Raw genomic sequence first — 18,901 nt, 5'->3', positions numbered from 1 at the left:
TCAAAATATATATTTGTCGAAGTTATTAAATTTGAAAACATAAAACAAAATATAAAACAAAATTTAAATTCTCAACCAAACTGGTCTTAGGTCTTAATCCTTAGCTATTGCATTGCAATTTAAATACCGGTTCGATTGGAAAATCATGGACCGGGACCCGGTTTAATAGTTGGGTGACCAAATTTTGCCAAAACCCTAAACCCCCATTTGTCGACGATTCTTGTCAATGTCTTCCTTATATTTTCTGTAGCCCAAAATTAGTCGTTCCTTCACTTTGTAGTTCCAGGTTTCGCCGAGGGATTTCAATCAGCCAAGAAATTGGTATATTTCACCTTGTTTCATTAAGCATCTTCTCTAATTCAATGGCTGCTGCCAAGTTCAACAAGAAGAAGGGTGTGAAACAGGACGACCCTCCATCGAAAAGGAAGGAGAAGGACGAGCTCTTCACACCTAAACGTTCTAAGGAGGAAGATGATGATTCTGACCTTTCTGATGCTCTGGATGAGGACGAAGTAGACAATGGAATCATTGATGGTGACGAAGAAGACGAAGAAGGATCTGGGTCTGGTTCTGAAGATTCTTCTGATGGTGATGACCCTTTGGCTCATGATTTCCTCCAAGGAAGTGACGAAGGTCATTACCCCTTTTTTTTTTTTGTTTTTCTCATAATGATTTCTCTTCTCCTATCACCTTATTCTGTGGGGTTTATCGCAAATTTTCGTTTTTTTTTCAATGTAGAGAATGATTCAGGCTCGGTTTCAAGTTCTGATTCTGATGAAACTGACATCGAAGACAAGTCGAGAATCATCGATGAAAAAAGGGCGAGGGAAGAAAAAGATGCAGCGGATGAAATGCAGCTTAATATTAAAGAAGAATCCGACGAGTTCAGATTACCAACCAAGGAGGTTGCATTTATATGCAGTTTCACCCTGTTTAATTTATTTGATTTTGATGTGATTGGTTTATGGTTTGTAGTTTTCTTTTAAATGTCTTACTTATTACCATGTTTTACCAGGAACTTGAAGAGGAGGCGCTTAGACCTCCTGACCTTTCAAATTTACAAAGGCGGATAAGAGAGAGTATGCATTTTCATCTGTTCTCTGCAATGTATTATTTTCCATAGCGTCTCATGTACTTATGTGATCCCATGTCTGCTGAAATGTAATTTTAGTTGTTCGAGTTCTTTCGAATTTCAAGGCTCTTAGGCAAGAGGGAGCAACGCGTAAGGATTATGTTGAACAACTTAAGAAAGATATTGGTTCATACTATGGGTACAACGAATTTCTTATTGGGGTGCTGGTTGAGGTAACCGCTCATTTATAATTAGTTTTTGTGTTAAGTGTTGGGAGTAAAAGTTAATATGAAAGTTTAATGACCAACACGTGTTGTCTTCAGATGTTTCCAGTAGTTGAGCTAATGGAACTTATTGAAGCTTTTGAAAAGCCTAGACCGATATGTTTGCGGACCAACACCTTAAAGGTAGTTGCCATACAGGTGGCTCTGTTTGTGATATGAGATTTCTGATATTCTGTATCATATTGAAATACTTCTCTTTGCTCTCAGACAAGGAGGCGGGATCTGGCAGATGTTCTGATTAACAGAGGTGTAAACCTAGATCCTTTAAGCAAGTGGTCAAAGGTAAGGTGCTTAGTCTGTGAAGTTATCCTCCATTCCCGTTACTTTCTTTTTTGTAATTAAGTAGTTATATTTCCTGTACTAATTGCAGGTTGGACTTGTTGTATATGATTCCCAAGTGCCAATTGGAGCAACTCCTGAATATATGGCTGGTTTTTACATGGTAAACTGTGTACTAGTTCTATAACCTTTATGCACACTCCTCAGTCTTCACTACTTTAGGTAGTAAATAGGTATATTTTGTTTATACAGCTACAAGGCGCAAGCTCCTTTCTGCCTGTGATGGCTCTTGCTCCTCAGGAAAAAGAACGAATTGTTGACATGGCGTAAGCGACTAACTTGGCTCCTCAGTGATACTTTACTGTCATTTTTCTAAACTGATGAAGAGGATGTCATATCCTGCAAAGTTGGCTTATTTGAAATTTATTCTCTATATCTCATTGATTCCAGAAGTTAGCAACTAGAAATCTGTCATATCTTACAGTAGTATAGTCACTGTCAATGTAGTTGGATATTTGGCACACTATTGTATCAATCAATATCTTCTCTTATAATAGTTTGAAACTATTGCAGGGCAGCACCTGGTGGTAAAACTACTTACATAGCGGCACTCATGAAAAATAGTGGTATGTACACCCTAATTAAGATATGTTGATGTCCGTGTACGTAGTCTAGTGGCTGAAGTAACTGTTGACCATGTCCTTCAATGTATTTTTATAGAGTAAATATAAATGTATTATTCATATGGGAAACAAGGACTAGTTGAAGTAGTAGGATATTGCAAAAATATATATAGATTTGAGGTGTCGATGGGTATAGTTTTCTGTGGTTAATTTTGACTAAACCAGAACAAACTGATAGATAACAATTAAATTAAATGCCAACTGGTTTTAAGTAGAACTGGTTGGTTCAGATTGATCCAATTCAGTTATTGTTTTAAAATTGTTATGAAAATGGATACATGCAAGCTCAAGTTCTATGGGGTGTGATCGTGTGTGCCTCGACTATTCTCCTGGATGGAACAACTACCTGAGCCTACCACCCACATTTGGTTGTCAATGGAACTCAGGATATTAAATCTTCGATCTTTGACCACCATGTTGTGAATCTATTTTCTTTAAGCCCTTTACTATTATTTACATTGGGCAAGTTCTATGGGTATTAGTGTTAGGCTTTTAGCTTCTTGATGAAATTGAAACAATAAAAGGCTATAAATATAAAATATGTATAATGTAGAGATTAGAGGAATCTAGTTTTTCTTTTTTCTTTTTGTATTTTGAATAGCATCCGTTGTCTGCTAATAAATATGAACTAGCCATAAGTTCATTTTCAATGCAATTCTTGTAATCAATAATAGAGTACAATGGGGTAGTATTGAATACTTTCTTCAGGACTCCACTTTGATTTTATAAATTCCTTGGTATTTCAAGACTTTATAGTCTCTATTTTGTTCAATTGGAGACCTTTTCTTTAGGAGGGTTTCCTTTTGAGGGCTTTGTATTCTTTCATTCATTCTAAATAAAAGTTGTTTACGTAATAGAAATGTTGGAGAGTAGGATATGTAGTCGTAAAGTAATTTTATCTGATAGGTTGATTAATGTTACAGAAATGCCATTGGCAATTTTTATCTTTTGAGAATTGTCCAGTTCTTCACTACAGTTTCACATTATGTATTCTAAAAGATATAAAAAAAACTCTGATCTCTTACCATGCCATGTGCCTTCATTGTTGGCTGTTGTGTGTCGTTAATCAACTTTTTGTTTCTTCTATTTGTGAATTTGATGTAAAATTTTGACTGTTCTGATTCTTTTTGTTCATTAACTGTTTAACCATCTCAGGTATAATATTTGCAAATGAGATGAAAGCACCAAGATTGAAGTCACTTACCGCAAATTTACATCGGATGGGAGTGACAAATACTGTTGTCTGCAACTATGATGGGAAGGAGGTCCGATTATCATTATTCTTATCACCACCACCACCACTGTTTTCTATTTTATATTAATACATGTCTTTTAGAATTTCGAACATAGATGGGTTTGGTCTAACTATACCTGTCTTATTATCATCCTTTTTTTGGAGAAATTAGCTTCTGCATGGTTTGTGTCATGAGAAATAGAATATAAGCTCACACTAAAGTTTCTTTCTTTTTATTGTTTGTTCTCATTCAGCTCCCGAAAGTTTTGGGTGTGAATACAGCAGATAGAGTTCTATTAGATGCCCCTTGCAGTGGATCTGGAGTAAGTAACCCGTGTCAAAATATTGCACTCTTTATTACCCTGGAAGATTATTTAAAATTCATGGCACATATTATTGAGATCAACATTACTTTATTTTCATCTCTCCAATGATACCATTTTCTCGTGCACTATTGTTCTATAATTTTTTTTTTTTTTGGTGGTTAGGTTGTATCTAAGGATGAATCTGTTAAAACCTCAAAAAGCTTGGAAGAAATCCAGAAATGTGCTGAGTTGCAGAAGGTATATCTGATAGTACTTCAATTATTGTTTTGGTTCCATTGGACAAAAGGAAAGTTTCTTATAAATCTTACTGTGTCCCGTACAGCAACTTATACTTGCTGCAATTGACATGGTCGATTGCAATTCAAAATCTGGGGGATATGTTGTTTACTCCACGTGCTCCATAATGGTTGATGAGGTCTGCACTAATATCAATGCATTTTGTTATTTTTCTTTCTTGACGCTATACTGCCAAGTACTGATCGCACATTTGCATTGTGCAGAATGAAGCAGTTGTTGACTATGCCCTTAAAAAGAGGGATGTGAAGCTTGTGCCATGTGGCCTTGATTTTGGACGTCCCGGGTACCCCACAATGCTTTTTTCCAGACTTAAAACAGAAGTTACTCCCACAGCATCCTTGTTCATACCCTCATTTAACCAATCTACTTTTGTTTTAGATTTATACGGTTCAGGGAAAAGCGTTTTCACCCATCTTTGGAGAAGACAAGACGTTTCTACCCCCATGTCCACAACATGGATGGTTTTTTTGTGGCAAAGGTAGATTTCAGTCTTGAAAGATGATATGTTGGCTTGGATATCAGGAATTTGCATTCTTGAGGAATAAATCTTAAATTCCGTAATTAGTAATCTAGTATACACCTTGGAACCATACATACTCAAATTTAGGCAAAGTTTTGATATCGACACCCTTAGACATGCTCTACACACGTGAACACGAGGTTCAGAGTGTGCTGTTTATTATTATTATTTTGGTTAAGTCGGGGATATTCAGGTCAGGGAAACATAAGCAAACAAAAAAAAGGGTAAATTTAACTTGATGAAAAAAAGACTGACGTGAGAAATAACGTTGAGTTGCATGTATTTTTTGTTGGACTGTTATCCAGGAGTTCACAGAAAATTACCCCTACCTTTGTTTAATTTACAAAGGGAGTGTTCACGAAACATAGGGAAAGTGAACATTAACAGTTGTGGCCATCAAGATTCTATATTTGTAAAATTCTTATTTTGATTTAGCTTCAATATATTCCCGTTGTTCGCCCATAACATAATATATAGTATATATACACACTAAACTATAGTTTATCTTTCAACTTTTAATTGATATTCTATTATGGCTCGTAATGTAGGACCTTTTGATTTGAATGTAATACAATTCTGGATTAATTAGTTTCCACTGTTAAACAGTTCAAGAAAATGAGCAACAAGATTTCAACTGCACGATCTTCAGAATCATTGGAAGAGGCTGTGGAAGAAGATAATGACGCAGGGAAGAGCGGAAATGAGAAGAACGATGGTGAATGTCTTCACCCACAAGTAAATGACAGTAAAAAGAGGAAGAAGGTTTCACAAAATCACGATGTCGGAAATGGCAAAGAATCCAAGCCCACTGTGGAAAAGAGGAAGAAGAGAAAATTTCCTTCAAGAGAGGAAATTGCAAGAGCTAGGTGAGAAGCTGGCTGATCTTTCCTAACAGTAGTTTAGCCTTTAGAGTTGGTTGTTATAGCCATATCCATATGGTTGGCTTGTATTTTCTGAGATCTTTACGGTTCATTTTGGACTTGCTGCAGGGAGGAAAAACGACAAGCTCTGAGGGAAAAGAAAGCTGGGAACAAGAAAGTGTAAAACTTGAAATCTAATCATTTGAGGTACATGTTAAGGATCGACTAGTCGATATACATGGTAATTCTATAATAGAGTGAAATCAAGTGATGTTTATTGAGCACCTAAAGTCTCTGCTCAACTGTGGAAAGAAATATTCTTGTATGAAATGTCCAATTTTGTTAGCTAACGATTCATGTAGGAGGATCATTCTCATCACATGTTTGCTTTCTAATTATATTTTTATGATGAATTATTTGTTCTTTATAGCCTATCAATTTGATGAGGCCATGGTGTTTCCTCAGAAATTAGTAATGAGCAGCCCTTTATACATTTTTTTGAAAGATGATCTAAATTATTTTTGGTTTGATTTTAACTTAATCTAATAATTGATTTAAAGATACACATCCCTAATTATAGGATCTCAAAATTTAATTGGACAATCTATAAATTGACCAGAAAATGTTTGAGTTAAAGAAATATGACCCAAAATTTGGGGGGAAAATTGGTCTTTTCCATCTAAAATTTTCATGTTGAATCACACAATATTCACCGTAAGCATAAAACGATGAATGGGTTAAAAAAAAGCAACAAATTGTTGTGTGAATATGGTCCATGTTTACTCATAATGAAAATTGGTGTAATTGCAATGAGATTTAATTAATAAATCAATCATAATAGGTCATAATTGAAAATGTAATTGAACCATTTTTTATTACGTTTGTTTAGAATTATAAATCAATCAATAATGTTTTGAAGAGTACCATAATTATAATTGTAATAACGACAACATAATTTTCAAACACAATCAGATTGAATTAATCCATTAAATGTGGTCATGATACAAAATTGCAAGCATTTTAACTTATTAAGAAAGTGTAAAATATTTATTTATTAAGATAAATAATTTATTATTATTTTATAGAAATATGAATTAACTTTTTAAGTTAAATTGTAAAAAAAAAGATCTTTCAACTTTAGATTTTGTGTCAAAAATACCTTTAAACTTTCGAAATGATTCAAAACTACGTTAACAAAAATTTAATGTGGATGTTAACTTTAAACTTATATCTATATAACATGGAAAAAGTGAGAATGTGGAAGCTTGAGCCTTTGGGTTTGTTATAGATGAGTGTTATTTTAAGAGTATGCCAACAAATCAAAACCACATAACCAGAATCAAAACTTGCACTAATCCAAATGAAAAACAACTGTAATTTAAAAAACAGTAGAAAATGAAACATGAAACTAAATTCTACCATTGTTATAAGTGTTACTAAATTCTACCATTGTCACTGAAAATGTATATATTTAGACTACATACTTAAGAATTCTATCTTGTTACAACTAAAAAAGTAGAAAATGAAACATGAAACTCACACCACTCTCAAAGTAAACACTCACCACCACCAAAACAACATTGGTTACCTTCTGTGTCAATGCTTCAACTCTTCAATTGAAAGTGTTTTGAAAAATCACCCTTCAACTGTATCATTTATAGATTAAACGCAAATTATAAACTTAGGAGACACAGTTATTTCAATCAATTTCAATATTGGAGAAAATTCGCCCAACAATTACAGCATGACACTAGTTTAAATGTCTTTTCTTTAAGTAATTGAGGCTTGAATTAGATTGTTAGATCTTAGAAAAAAATTCAAGAAAAAGTTTAGAAAGAAATAGCTGGCTAAGATTGTTCAACATGTATAATTCTAACAATCAATAAGAGTATCTCTGTGTATTCTTCAACAAATTAAAACCCTACCCAAATCAGCCACATCTAAGTCACATATGATCTATGCTAGCTAGGATGATTTTGGTTTTTTAACTGTTCATGCCATATTCTGTATGCTTTACTAACGATGAGTTAGTTTTAAACCGTTTTTTAAAGTTTAAGGGTATTTTTACACAAATTCAAAGTTCTAGAGCATTTTTTTTTTAATTTAGCCAACGTTTTATCAATATTTTCACAAAATTAAGCATTTCATCATCACAAATTTACATAACATTTCTTTTCTCTTCAATGTTTGAGTTATCCAATATTTAGAGCAACTGCATATCGTTATCTCATCAAGTATATGTTCAAGTTGGTCTTCTTTATCAACATAGAAATCTACCTAAGAGTTGGTTCATGCATTAGTTAATGATTCTCTCAACCAAACTATTGGAAACTCCCCCAACACAACACATATTGTGGAACTAAAAAAACTGATGTTAAAATGCTCTTTTGATCCTAAATTTTTATGTAACTAACAATTTAGTCTATAAAATTTTCTCCCATTCTGTCCTCTCATAAGTCAAAGGATATCGAATGATCGATTCAACATTGAGAGCATTAACCCCAAAAGAATGAATATTGTGGTCTTCTAAGAGTGGCAGATCAAACAAGATCTTGATGAGTGAAATTCGCTGACGAAAAAAAAAAAGAGCTCTTTTTTAATGCTTCGCTTCTCTCCCGCTCATTTCTTAAGGCGAGCTGCTTCGCTCCATCCTACTCACTTCCTTAAGCACTTTCGCATTGTACAAGTGCTTAAGGCTCCTTAGAGCCATGGCCACGACCATTTATTATAGTTGGCAAGGCTTGGAAGCAAGCTACCAACGCCTATCGGCGAGAACTAGGCTTGGCTTGGTTAGTAGTGCGCACCCCCTGTCTTGGAGTCTCACCGGCCCATGAATTCTTCAGAGCGGGTCGGCAAGCCAGGCGGACGGGGACTGTCGAAGAAGTGCCTTGACGCACCACAACCACTACTTCTCCTCCTTTTATGCAATTATGAACTCCACGGAACTTTATCAATTCCAATGCAACTTGTCCTTTTGGAGTTGACGTAACAAACTACATGAGCCTCCCAACGAAGCCACTAGAAATCCTATTCGAATAAAAAAAATAAAAGGCAGTTTCATTATGGTGGTATACCAATCGCCTGTTTTGGAACTTCCAGTTCCAATCGAAGCATATAGATCCGTAAATAGATTTGTATGTATAGCGACGTAGTTGTGCTCTTCGTTTCTCAAAAGTGTCATTTTTCTGGGAATATGGTCAACCAGAAGTAATTATGTTCACGATTCGTCATCCATCGATGCAGAAAATGCTCAAGTTTTCCATTCTTATATAAAGCTAGAAAGTTTATTGGCAATTGGTCAGTACAAATGATTTATCATGCTCAAAGATGAGCTGATCGTTCGTTAGGGACGGTTTATAGATCATAAAATCACCACAAACGGAATAAGAAGTGGATCCATGTAAATGATCGAGACCCCACAAACAACAACGCTTCTTCCCCATATGGAGTTCGGAACCCAAAGGCATTCGTTGAGTGAACTGTATCTTCTTTCTGTTAGTTGACCTAAGCCGCACCACTACTGCTAGAGTGGGGCTCGACCTCCAAATCGTATGTGAGACGAGTTTTTGCCTCATACAGGTTGGGCCGAAGACCGGGGGGAGTTTAGGAGAGATGGAGAAACCCAGCAGCTACCGGTCGGGGCTAAGGGGCACTTAGCAACTCATTCGTGGGGCATGATACCTAAAAAAACCAATTCTATAGCTCCCGCGCTTCCCGTTCTTTCTATTATCCCATTTGATTTCAGGATAGGTGGCTAATACTAATCTAATAAGTGAAGTCGTTGTCGTCTAACCAATTAGCTCAAACATTAAACCACTTGTGCCCGTTTCCATAACCACACGACCTCGCCCTAAATGGAATGGCTCTCTTAGTTACGCTACGTTCTGACCTAAGTCCCCATGTCCGCTCTTCTTTGTCCAAAACCCAAGAAGTTGGCTTTGCCAACACAACTAGTCGTCCCCTTCATTCTATGCTGACTCTGGCCCCAGGCTAGCTTTTTGGGAAGCCTATTCCCATTGCGCTCACGGCTCGGCTGCCCTGCCAGCGGTAGTGGGAATTCTCCCTTCATTGGTCAAAGACTTGGTTGGATGCGGGATCTACTCCACGAGGAGCGGTACGAACGTAGATGATATCATTACGACCTCTCTTTTCGTACCGCTAGGGATGCTTAACACCACTTTGCCAACTGGCATTACCTGCGCTTTCGTGTCTCTCAGTGTGGTCAGCATTGGGTGTTTTCGAGTAGGGAGGCTTACACCCATTCGCATTAGTTCATCCAAAGTTCCTCACCCTTATGCACAAATTATTGAATAAGCCATTTTCCTATCAAGGTTAAGGAGTCAACTGAGCATCTCAGCGACGAGATTGAATACCCAGATCGAATTAGAGTTCACACTGCTCGCCTTGAACAAATAGAAGGCGTGGGCCACAAGTCGTACATAATTCACCAAGTCGCACGACAAAAGAATACCCAACATAAAGATGCACATTCCTCCATGTGAAATAATCATCTTCATTGGAACTTTTTGGTTGTAGTCGTGACCAACAACCATCAACTATCGGCACGTTGGTAAGGCGAGAGCTTCAAGCTCGATTTCTGGTAGCACATCCTACACACAAGCACCACCTGACGAAGGGCGAGCGGGGAAAGCTATAGGCCCAAAACCTTCAACCCTTCTTTCTAAATGGGGGTGCCTAGAGCACCCCATCTTGGAATTGAGTCCTTGCTCATTCTCGTTAGGCCTGAGTATTTGGCCTTTCCTTCTCCGTGCTAGCTACACTTCACTGAACTATGGCGTGGTAAAGAGAAGAGAGTACGAAAGAATAGTAAACATAGCATACCGCAAAAAGATTCAAAATATGAGAAGTCTCACTTCAATGAAAGAAGAAGGAAATGAAGAACGGGAACGAAACGAAATGAGGCGTTTCTAGCTCGAGTTTCGGATGAGTTTTTCCCAATTATGTCTGGTAATAGAATAGGGCGGCTTACTTTGACCAAGACTCCACTTTTTGCTCTGTCCATGGAGCGTATGAATTTCCTGGAATGTAGATAGACCAAAAAAGGGATTAAAGAGATAGGAATAGGAATTATAGTACAATTGGAAGAAAGGGCCCTTGTGGGAACATCTCTACTGACAAACTATTTCAATAGTACGGGTGCTGCCGTGCCACGAGGCACGACCATGGAATTAATGAAAAAGAAAAAGTTATTTAGTTGAACCATCTGCTCGAGATGTTCGAGTTTCACTTCTCTAGAGAAGATGAGACGCTAAAAATGAAAGTGTTCAGAATGCTTATCGAAAAGATACTAATGAAGCAAACCATTAATGACTAATTTGAAGACCAGGAGTGGTCTGATCAAATAAGGGGTTAGACCGCTCTTAAAAAATGAAAGAAAAGTAAACTCTCATAGTTTGGAGCCCAGCACCAACTACTTCTTCATAAGTGAGGTGTGGTACTTCTTTCTGTTTGAAAAGGGGTCGCCCTTTTTTTGGTTGAAGTAGCCACTACTTTGGTCGTAGTTAGTTTAAACACATAAATCCAGTCCACTTACAGTATAGCCACGTTGATCAAAATGCAAAAGTTTCATGACTTGACCAGTCACTCGTCTTCGTATTAGAAGATCATCTCACCTTGTGGCCAACATTCCATTCCCTTTAGTCGTAAGTGCTCATTCGATTTTGATTTGAATGGGTCGGGTCTCCTGAGGCGAGGTACATATAGTCGGCCCTTTAGGTGTCTCGGTGATACAAACAAAGAAAAGACGAATTCAATCACATCCTCTATCACAACAAGCTAATATGAGGAAATAGAATCAAATAATCTACCTGATTTTTGTCTTCTTGTTGTTTCCACCCGACAATCAAGCTGCACTTCCTTCTAACAAGTGGCTAAGAGTCAGCAAGCAACCTTGGCCTCTTGACAGGAGGTTCGCAGCCCCCTTCCTTTCCGGCCTGGCCGCGGTACGGCACCCGAGCTCGAAGCTAAGGCCTTGTACTTCACAATTTATAATGATTTAATCCAATGGTAAAAAATACTATTAAAATTTAATGATATTTGTTATACAAGGAGATTGATAAATTGATTAAGAGCAAAGTTTGTTTGTAAATTATAAAAATTAAGTCGTTGCATATCAAAATTGACATTTAAGTTTAGTGATTTTTTTTTCTCGAAGTTAAATTATTACAAATTTAATAATACATTGACTAATTTAGTCAATGTTAGAGTAAAAAAACTTAAGATTTCGATGGATAACTATTATCATTTTTTATTTTAAAAAGTTACGTTTTTTTTTTTTAAAGTTTATAATCCATATATTGGCATTTATCTTTTCTGAGTAAACAGATTTTTGAAAACGAAGGTCCCTTGCATTTGTTGGGTTTGGCATCAACATCAGATTCAAGTCTCAGAAAAGTCATTCCTTTTCTCCTCAACTTCAAACCCAATTTACCCAAATGTCACACACAGCGCGAAACAAATCAACCTAGTATAGTATTAGTATCAGTATTCCACCATTCTTCTCTACCGCCAGACCTTGACTTCTCACTTCCATTCCATTTCCACCATGTAAAAGCGACCCCTAAAACTCCCACAAAACCCAACTGCCACTTTCTCTTCTTTCCATACCCAAACCCATTTCCCCAAATCCTTCCAAGAATCATGTCTAGCAACAGAGAAAGAGACGACCCTCTTTCCTTCATCCCCACAAACCCATCTTCTTCTTCTTCCCCTGTCTCCGTTTCTGACCCTCGTGATAGTTTTCTCTCTGACCCAACTACCCACATCGGAAGTGCTTCTGGAAGTTTCCAGAATGAGGGCCTTCTCTCCGATTTCACTCCCAACATCAGCGATGCTGAGTTTGGATTCTCTCGCCCTGAGTTTCGCCAGACCCCACTTATTGGGACTGTGGATTTCTATGACCGCCATGTGTTCCTTTGTTACAAGAATCCCCAGGTTTGGCCTCCTAGGATTGAGGCTGCTGAGTTCGATCGCCTCCCTAGGCTGCTCTCTGCGGCTGTAATGTCGAGGAAGGGCGATATGAAGAAAGAAGTAGGTTTTTTGTTTAACGCCCACCAACTGTTTGTTGTTTGTTCTGAACTTTTACTCTCTTGGATTCTCTTTAGTAGTTAACTGTGTAATTGGATTTGCTCTGTTCTTGGAGTGATTTGGGAATGTGGGTTTTGCAATGTGGTGGTTTTTGTGTAAGGGGAGAGTTGGGAGGGGAAATTAGAACTTTGAAATAATTTTGTGTAAGGGGAGAGTTGGGAGTGGTTTTAAGAGTTTAGTTGTTTGGAAAGAGGTATGGCTTCTCACGATTTTAAAGGTGTTTCCATCCCTCTTATTTCCTAATGGGACAGAAGGCAATTCTTGGGGGAAACAATGCTGGTTTTTGCTCTAGTGTTGTAGGTTCCTGTTTTAGATCTGGTAGTTTACTGAATATATGCTTTGGACTCTCCTTTATACGTTGTAGAAACTTCTTACTTTTTTTGTAGCTAAGCATTTTAAACTGGACTAAATTAAGCTCACAATAATGCTTTTGAGAGTGGATTAGAAAAAGAAGGTGGTTGATAACTAAGTATTTTTTTTTAAAACAGAAAACAAGAAATAGAAAGGTTATCAAACTGGTGCTTTGTAATTTAGTTTAAAGTATTACCATCTTTGTTGTGGTTAATGGGGTTCTTGTTAAGCCTGTCGTGAGCTAGATTGATCACTAATCTAATCAATACCTCTTAGAATATGCATCCAAATGCTTCTTATAATCTCTCTGCTTCTATGATGCTTGATACTTTTACCACTATATGTTCAACATTCCTGTTTCTTCTGGAAATATTAGACCCGCTTGACCATATGTGAGGGGCATGATGGAACGGAGACATCGAATGGGGATGTTTTGATCTTCCCAGACATGATAAGATATAGGTCAGTTGTGTCAGTTACAAGCTCAACTTCAACTAATTTCATTCTTATGAATTCTTTGATTATCTTTTGCTGTGACGGTGTCAACTCCAGAGTTGAGATATATTTAAATTGAACACTGACTTTGGAAGAATTGCAGGAGGTTGACCCATTTTGATGTTGACACATTTGTTGAAGAAGTGCTTGTGAAGAACGGTGAGTGGCAGCCTGGATCTCCTGAAGCACTGAAGGGTTCATATGTTTTCGTATGTTGTCATGGGTCCCGTGATCGTCGGTGTGGGGTTTGTGGTCCTACCTTGGTCAGTCGGTTCCGAGATGAGATAAAATTTCTTGGTCTTCAAAATGAAATATCTGTTAGCCCATGCTCGCATATTGGGGGCCACAAGTATGCAGGAAATGTCATTATATATGGATCAAATGCCAATGGAGAAGTCACTGGGCATTGGTATGGGAGAGTTATCTATCTTAATATATTCTTCTGCCCTTTTCATTTAGACTAAACCTGTTTCAGTAACATGCCTCTCAATTTGTTTTCAGGTATGGATATGTTTCCCCTGAAGATGTATTTTTATTGCTTCAGCATCATATTTTGAAAGGGAAGATTGTAGACGAACTTTGGAGGTATGTTCTTTCTTTGCACTGATAACTCATAAATGTAAGGCTAGTGTCGTTTTAGATGAAAACTCGATTGTTATCACTCATCTTGCACCAATTCATTTTGCCTTCAAATTATTTAGAACATGAAGGTGAATTTTGCATCAGGTTATTTGATCTTTAGAACACGATGAATTTCTAATTCTGATATGGTTTGTCAAAATTATGGTCAAATTACCATTTTTGTGTTTATAAGGACTAGACAAAGATGGGCAATGAGCTAGCGTCTTCCAAAATGTGCCATTGAAGGAAATGATTAGCATCAATATTTTGAGAGACTTGGCCAAAATATAGGGATGAAATTGAAACTTTAATGTAACTTATCCCAAACTATCCAAGCTAAAATGTTTATTTCATCTAAAAATATTATTGAACATTCAGTTTTGATTCTATATGATAAATACTCACTTAGGGGCCAGATGGGTTTATCTGAGGAAGAACAGAAGCTTAGCCTTGAAAGGAGACTTAGTGTAATCAGTGGGACCAATGGCCATAAAAGCAAGGAAGAGCTGGCACAAATCCAGACCAGCGATCCAAACCCCGATCATTATAGATCCCATGTCGAGGTTGCAGGCTGCTGTCAGGGAGATGGAGATGGTTATTCCTCTTGCTGTCAGAATCCCGAACTATCAGGAACCTTAATTGATTCAGATACAAACAACAGTCCTCCAAATGTTGTTACTGCAAAGAGCAACAGAAAACTAACTTCACGCAGCAATAGCAACAAATCATCCTCCCGTAAGGTTTGCGCGATGCCAACATGTCTTGAGAGCTGGGAGCGCGAAGATACATATGCTGTTGCTGCTGTTATCTGTGCCGCTGTGTCGGTTGCCTTTGCTTATCGCTGCTACAAGCAGCTGTGAAAATGTAATGGGTGAAGAAGCTTCAATCCAGATTTTAAATTTTGCTTGTGTTTTCGTGATTTCGCGTTGTTCGTAGATGAGCAAAAGATATAAGAATTTAGGATAATCTTCTTTCTTTGGAGATTTTATAAACTTTGTGTATGTCAACCATAGTTGCAGATGAATGGAAATTAAATTGAGTTCTTTCTGTATAAATTGAGTTCTCATAGTACTCACCCTACTTAGATATTAGTGTGTTTCAAGTTTCAAATAAGTAGTTGGATGTCAAGTTTTAGGGTTGGTGGATTCGAATTTTGCCTATTGCGTTTAACAAATCATGTTTTGTTTTATCATGGATATGCTATTTTCAACCATTTTAATTTGAAAAACACATCAATTGCCTAGAATATCGATCGGTTTATTCACTAATTTTGAGTTACTCTTTTTCACAGGCGAAACAAATTTTTGTGATTTTGATGATCACCTCTCGATGTTGATCAGTCAAGTTCAAAAAATTCAAGTCATTCGTCATGATTACATTTTGAAATATGTTTTTGAGTAAACTATTGTAGGGAACAGTAATAATTGAAGAATTGCCTAATTCATGGAGAGATTTTAAAACTATCTCAAGCATAAGCCAAAGGAAAGAAAACTTAAAGACGACGTAGTTTGTATTGGAATTGAAGAGAACAACAAAGTTGTATACAAAGATTATCTAGAAAATGCTATAAACCCCATGACAAATGTTGTGGAGAGTAGACTACAAAACAAGAAAAGAAAATTGTCTGGTGTGAGTTCAAATCAAAGGTAACAACATACAACGATGCAGTGTTTTAATTACAATAACATTGGACATCATTCGAAGGGTCATTGTAAGTCAAATAACTTAAGAGATGTCCAAACACATAACAAAACGGAGAATCTTTCTGATGAAGTTGCATACACTAATTTATCTGTATAAAATTTGCAAGAATCTTGTTGTTGAATCTATGCTAAAAAAAAAGTCTTTCATTTATTAGTCATGGTGAATTTCATAAGCATTATGTTTATGTGGAAATGCAATATTCAAGTCCTTTACTATTATTAAGACGAATATTCTTTAGTCTACTTGATTGATTCTCATAAAGTTTGACATTGGGTCATATGGATTCAATTCCTAATTTCAAGATGATATTTATGATTTTCAATTTTCTTGTCCACAAGTGGTAAAAGAATAGTATTTAATAAACTTCATGATACCATTATAAGCTTTTGTTAAGATGCAAAGTTAAAGCTATTGCAATGCTTAAACACTAGAAAATCATCCATTGTGTGAAGGTTATGTTATAAAAATGGTATTAGTGTGGAGTGTTTGCGAAAAGTGGTTATTCCTAAATTGATAATCCAAGTTTAGAACATCGGAAAGTAATGAAAAGTGATTGAGATATATTTGAGTTCGCCACAAAATTTTGGATGGGTATTCCTAAAGTGATACAACCTATACCTCTTTTAGTGAATGATAATAAGTTTAGACATATATGACGAGAACATAATTGTTGGAATTTATGTCTTAAATCTTGTTGTAACAACCCGACCCCCTAGGACTTAGGTTAGATCGTTACTAAAATAAATGCATGCTTAAAATTTAAAACGATGCTCAGTTATATTGAAATAAATGTTAATTAAACAAGAGAAGTCAAAAGACATTTATTAAAGACAATTGTTAAAACAATAATAGGGTACCCATAATTTGTAAAGACTATTAAAAGTACATAAAAGAAATGATTCTTAATAATAAGTTTAAGGCAGTAAAACTAAACATTAAGGAAAAAAAAAAGGACTCTAAATGTCATGATGCGGAAGCGTTAAAACTAGTCCCAGTGGCACGATCGCGAATTTCACTGCACCATCGCCGGTGCATCTCTACCCTTACCTGAAACATCAACATAAGAAAGAATGAGCATGAAATACTCAGTAAGTAACCCCACCACTGGGGTCAGGCTAGGCATCTATGTCCTCTAGATACCCACCTATGGCACACAAACAAATGGAACAAACGAGAGACTGAGTCCTATCCTATTGTAGTTAAGTATGCCCACAAAACTGATGAACCCCAAAGGGAACACAAAACTGGTGAATCCCGAAGGAAACACAAACTGGTGAATCCCGAAGGAAACACAAACTGGTGAGCGTCTAACTAATCAATGAGGATAGTCACACAGCCTCAACGTTCTAAGAATCAACATTGTACAATTCTAGAACATACATGAAAATCCTTGATACCATGGCTCCATCACATACACATGATTATTGACAACATATCATACTACATTCATGTATACCTTACATCATAATTCCACAGCATGCAAGTATGCCTCAACACCAGCAGATCAGATATCAACATATAAAAACACATACCATCACATACTAACGATCAAGTGCCTAGGTGTATCTTTAAACAAAACAGAACCCGTGCCAGAACATACTTGATTCAGGTCATACTATCAGTCAACATGCTAATATTTACCATAACATACACTATCATGCAGCATACAAATAAAACTGGCCCGTGGGCAGTTCCAATGGTAAGATTACTTACCTTAATCGAAATTCCACAGATAAACTCCGACAACCAAACGATGACCGCGATTTGAAGAAACGACCCTACCATACGAATACAACCATAAGATTTCAGTCCAATAATAATTGCGACACCTCAGATTCAAAACCACAACACCCCAAAAACTTACCCAAGGAACTTGATTAACAACCACTCCAAAATCTCCTTCCAACAGATTTTAACTCCCAATGGACGACAGCTTGGAACCTTAAAGATACAAGGGTTAAGTCAACTTAATTCAGTAATCAAAGCGTGCCCACAAACCAACAATAAGGACCATAACTCTTACCAAAACTCTTGTCGAATGATCTTGAATCCGCTGGACAGTCGCTGTGTAATTTCCCAAGCTCAAATCTAAAATCAAGATAATGCGACTAATTTAATCTTTAATCCAACTTAGTGGGCATCCAAAATCTTTCAAGAAACCCAACCACAAAATAGATCTTACCAAAATCTAAGAGTCCGACGAAGACCCACGCAACAGAAGATAGGTAGTGCGGCAATGGACGGTGGAGGAACCGGCGGGAGGCGGTAGCAACTCAACCTACTGGGAGACAGCGACGGAGTGCGGCGGTTAGGGGCTGGAGCGGCAGCGGCGATTTAGACTGAATGGGCGAGATCCAGCGGTGTGACCGGCGGCACGTAGGTCTGGTGGCTTGTGTGGCGAAGGGAGGAAGTGAGGGAACCGTGATGGTTGACGGTAGGTCTGGCTCGAGCGGTGGGCGATGACACGTTTGCCAGATTTGGTGAGGAGGGTTCGCCTACCGGATCTGGGGAGGAGGGTGCGCCTGCCGGATCTGATGAGAAAGGCGAGTCTGGGTTGTGAGGAGGGCTCGGTGGCGGCAGATGGCTGTGAGGGGCGGGGCGCTCGAGCGAGAGAGACGCGTGAAGGAGATGGGGGGTGCCTTTTTTATTTTTAAAAAAACTAATAATAATAATAATAAAAAGGAAAATATTATAACTCTAATTAAATCCTTTCCTTAACCCACTTTATACTATTTAATTCCTTTCCTTTTTCCAAAAATAATTAATTCCTGCCATAACTTTTCAAATTGAATTTGAAAATTGAATAGTTTTTGAATAATTTCCACGACAACACTTAAATCCTCGCACTTATACTTTAAATTCAAAATTCCAAACATGCTCTTCAACTAAGGACAATTACTGAAAAAGGAAAAATTTTACATTATTAATAAATAAATAAAAAGGTGTGGGATGTTACATTCTTCCTCCCTCAAAGAACTTTCGTCCTTGAAAGTTCATCCTTGAAAAAGCTCTGGGTACTAGGCCTTCATCTCATCCTCTCACTCCTAGGTGGCTTCCCTGAACTGGTG

At 37.2% G+C, this 18,901-nt stretch overlaps 2 protein-coding genes and 1 pseudogene across 2 annotated transcripts; 2 read left to right on the top strand and 1 right to left on the bottom strand.

The window, feature by feature from the left end:
• Positions 1-215: 215 nt before the first annotated feature.
• Positions 216-5,968, top strand: LOC120085782 (26S rRNA (cytosine-C(5))-methyltransferase NOP2B-like). Its single transcript, XM_039041967.2, has 17 exons — positions 216-633; positions 739-905; positions 1,016-1,079; positions 1,172-1,305; positions 1,396-1,479; positions 1,564-1,638; positions 1,727-1,798; positions 1,888-1,961; positions 2,209-2,261; positions 3,474-3,583; positions 3,807-3,875; positions 4,041-4,115; positions 4,201-4,293; positions 4,379-4,458; positions 4,554-4,653; positions 5,302-5,561; positions 5,685-5,968. Exons 1-17 carry the CDS (start codon positions 363-365, stop codon positions 5,737-5,739), a joined length of 1,836 nt encoding a protein of 611 aa, XP_038897895.1. The 5' UTR covers positions 216-362; the 3' UTR covers positions 5,740-5,968.
• A 3,190-nt stretch (positions 5,969-9,158) lies between these two features.
• Positions 9,159-9,824, bottom strand: LOC150033891 (uncharacterized; annotated as a pseudogene).
• Positions 9,825-11,898: 2,074 nt separating this feature from the next.
• On the top strand, positions 11,899-15,184 carry LOC120085783 (Sucrase/ferredoxin-like family protein). Its single transcript, XM_039041968.2, has 5 exons — positions 11,899-12,605; positions 13,390-13,475; positions 13,612-13,917; positions 14,010-14,093; positions 14,539-15,184. Exons 1-5 carry the CDS (start codon positions 12,216-12,218, stop codon positions 14,987-14,989), a joined length of 1,317 nt encoding a protein of 438 aa, XP_038897896.1. The 5' UTR covers positions 11,899-12,215; the 3' UTR covers positions 14,990-15,184.
• The last annotated feature ends 3,717 nt before the right edge of the window (positions 15,185-18,901 follow it).

This window comes from Benincasa hispida, chromosome 9 (genome assembly GCF_027475165.1).
Source record: "Benincasa hispida cultivar pf3 chromosome 9, pf3_genome.v1.1, whole genome shotgun sequence".
NCBI lineage: Eukaryota > Viridiplantae > Streptophyta > Magnoliopsida > Cucurbitales > Cucurbitaceae > Benincasa > Benincasa hispida.
This window is presented reverse-complemented; position numbering and strand designations above follow the sequence as displayed.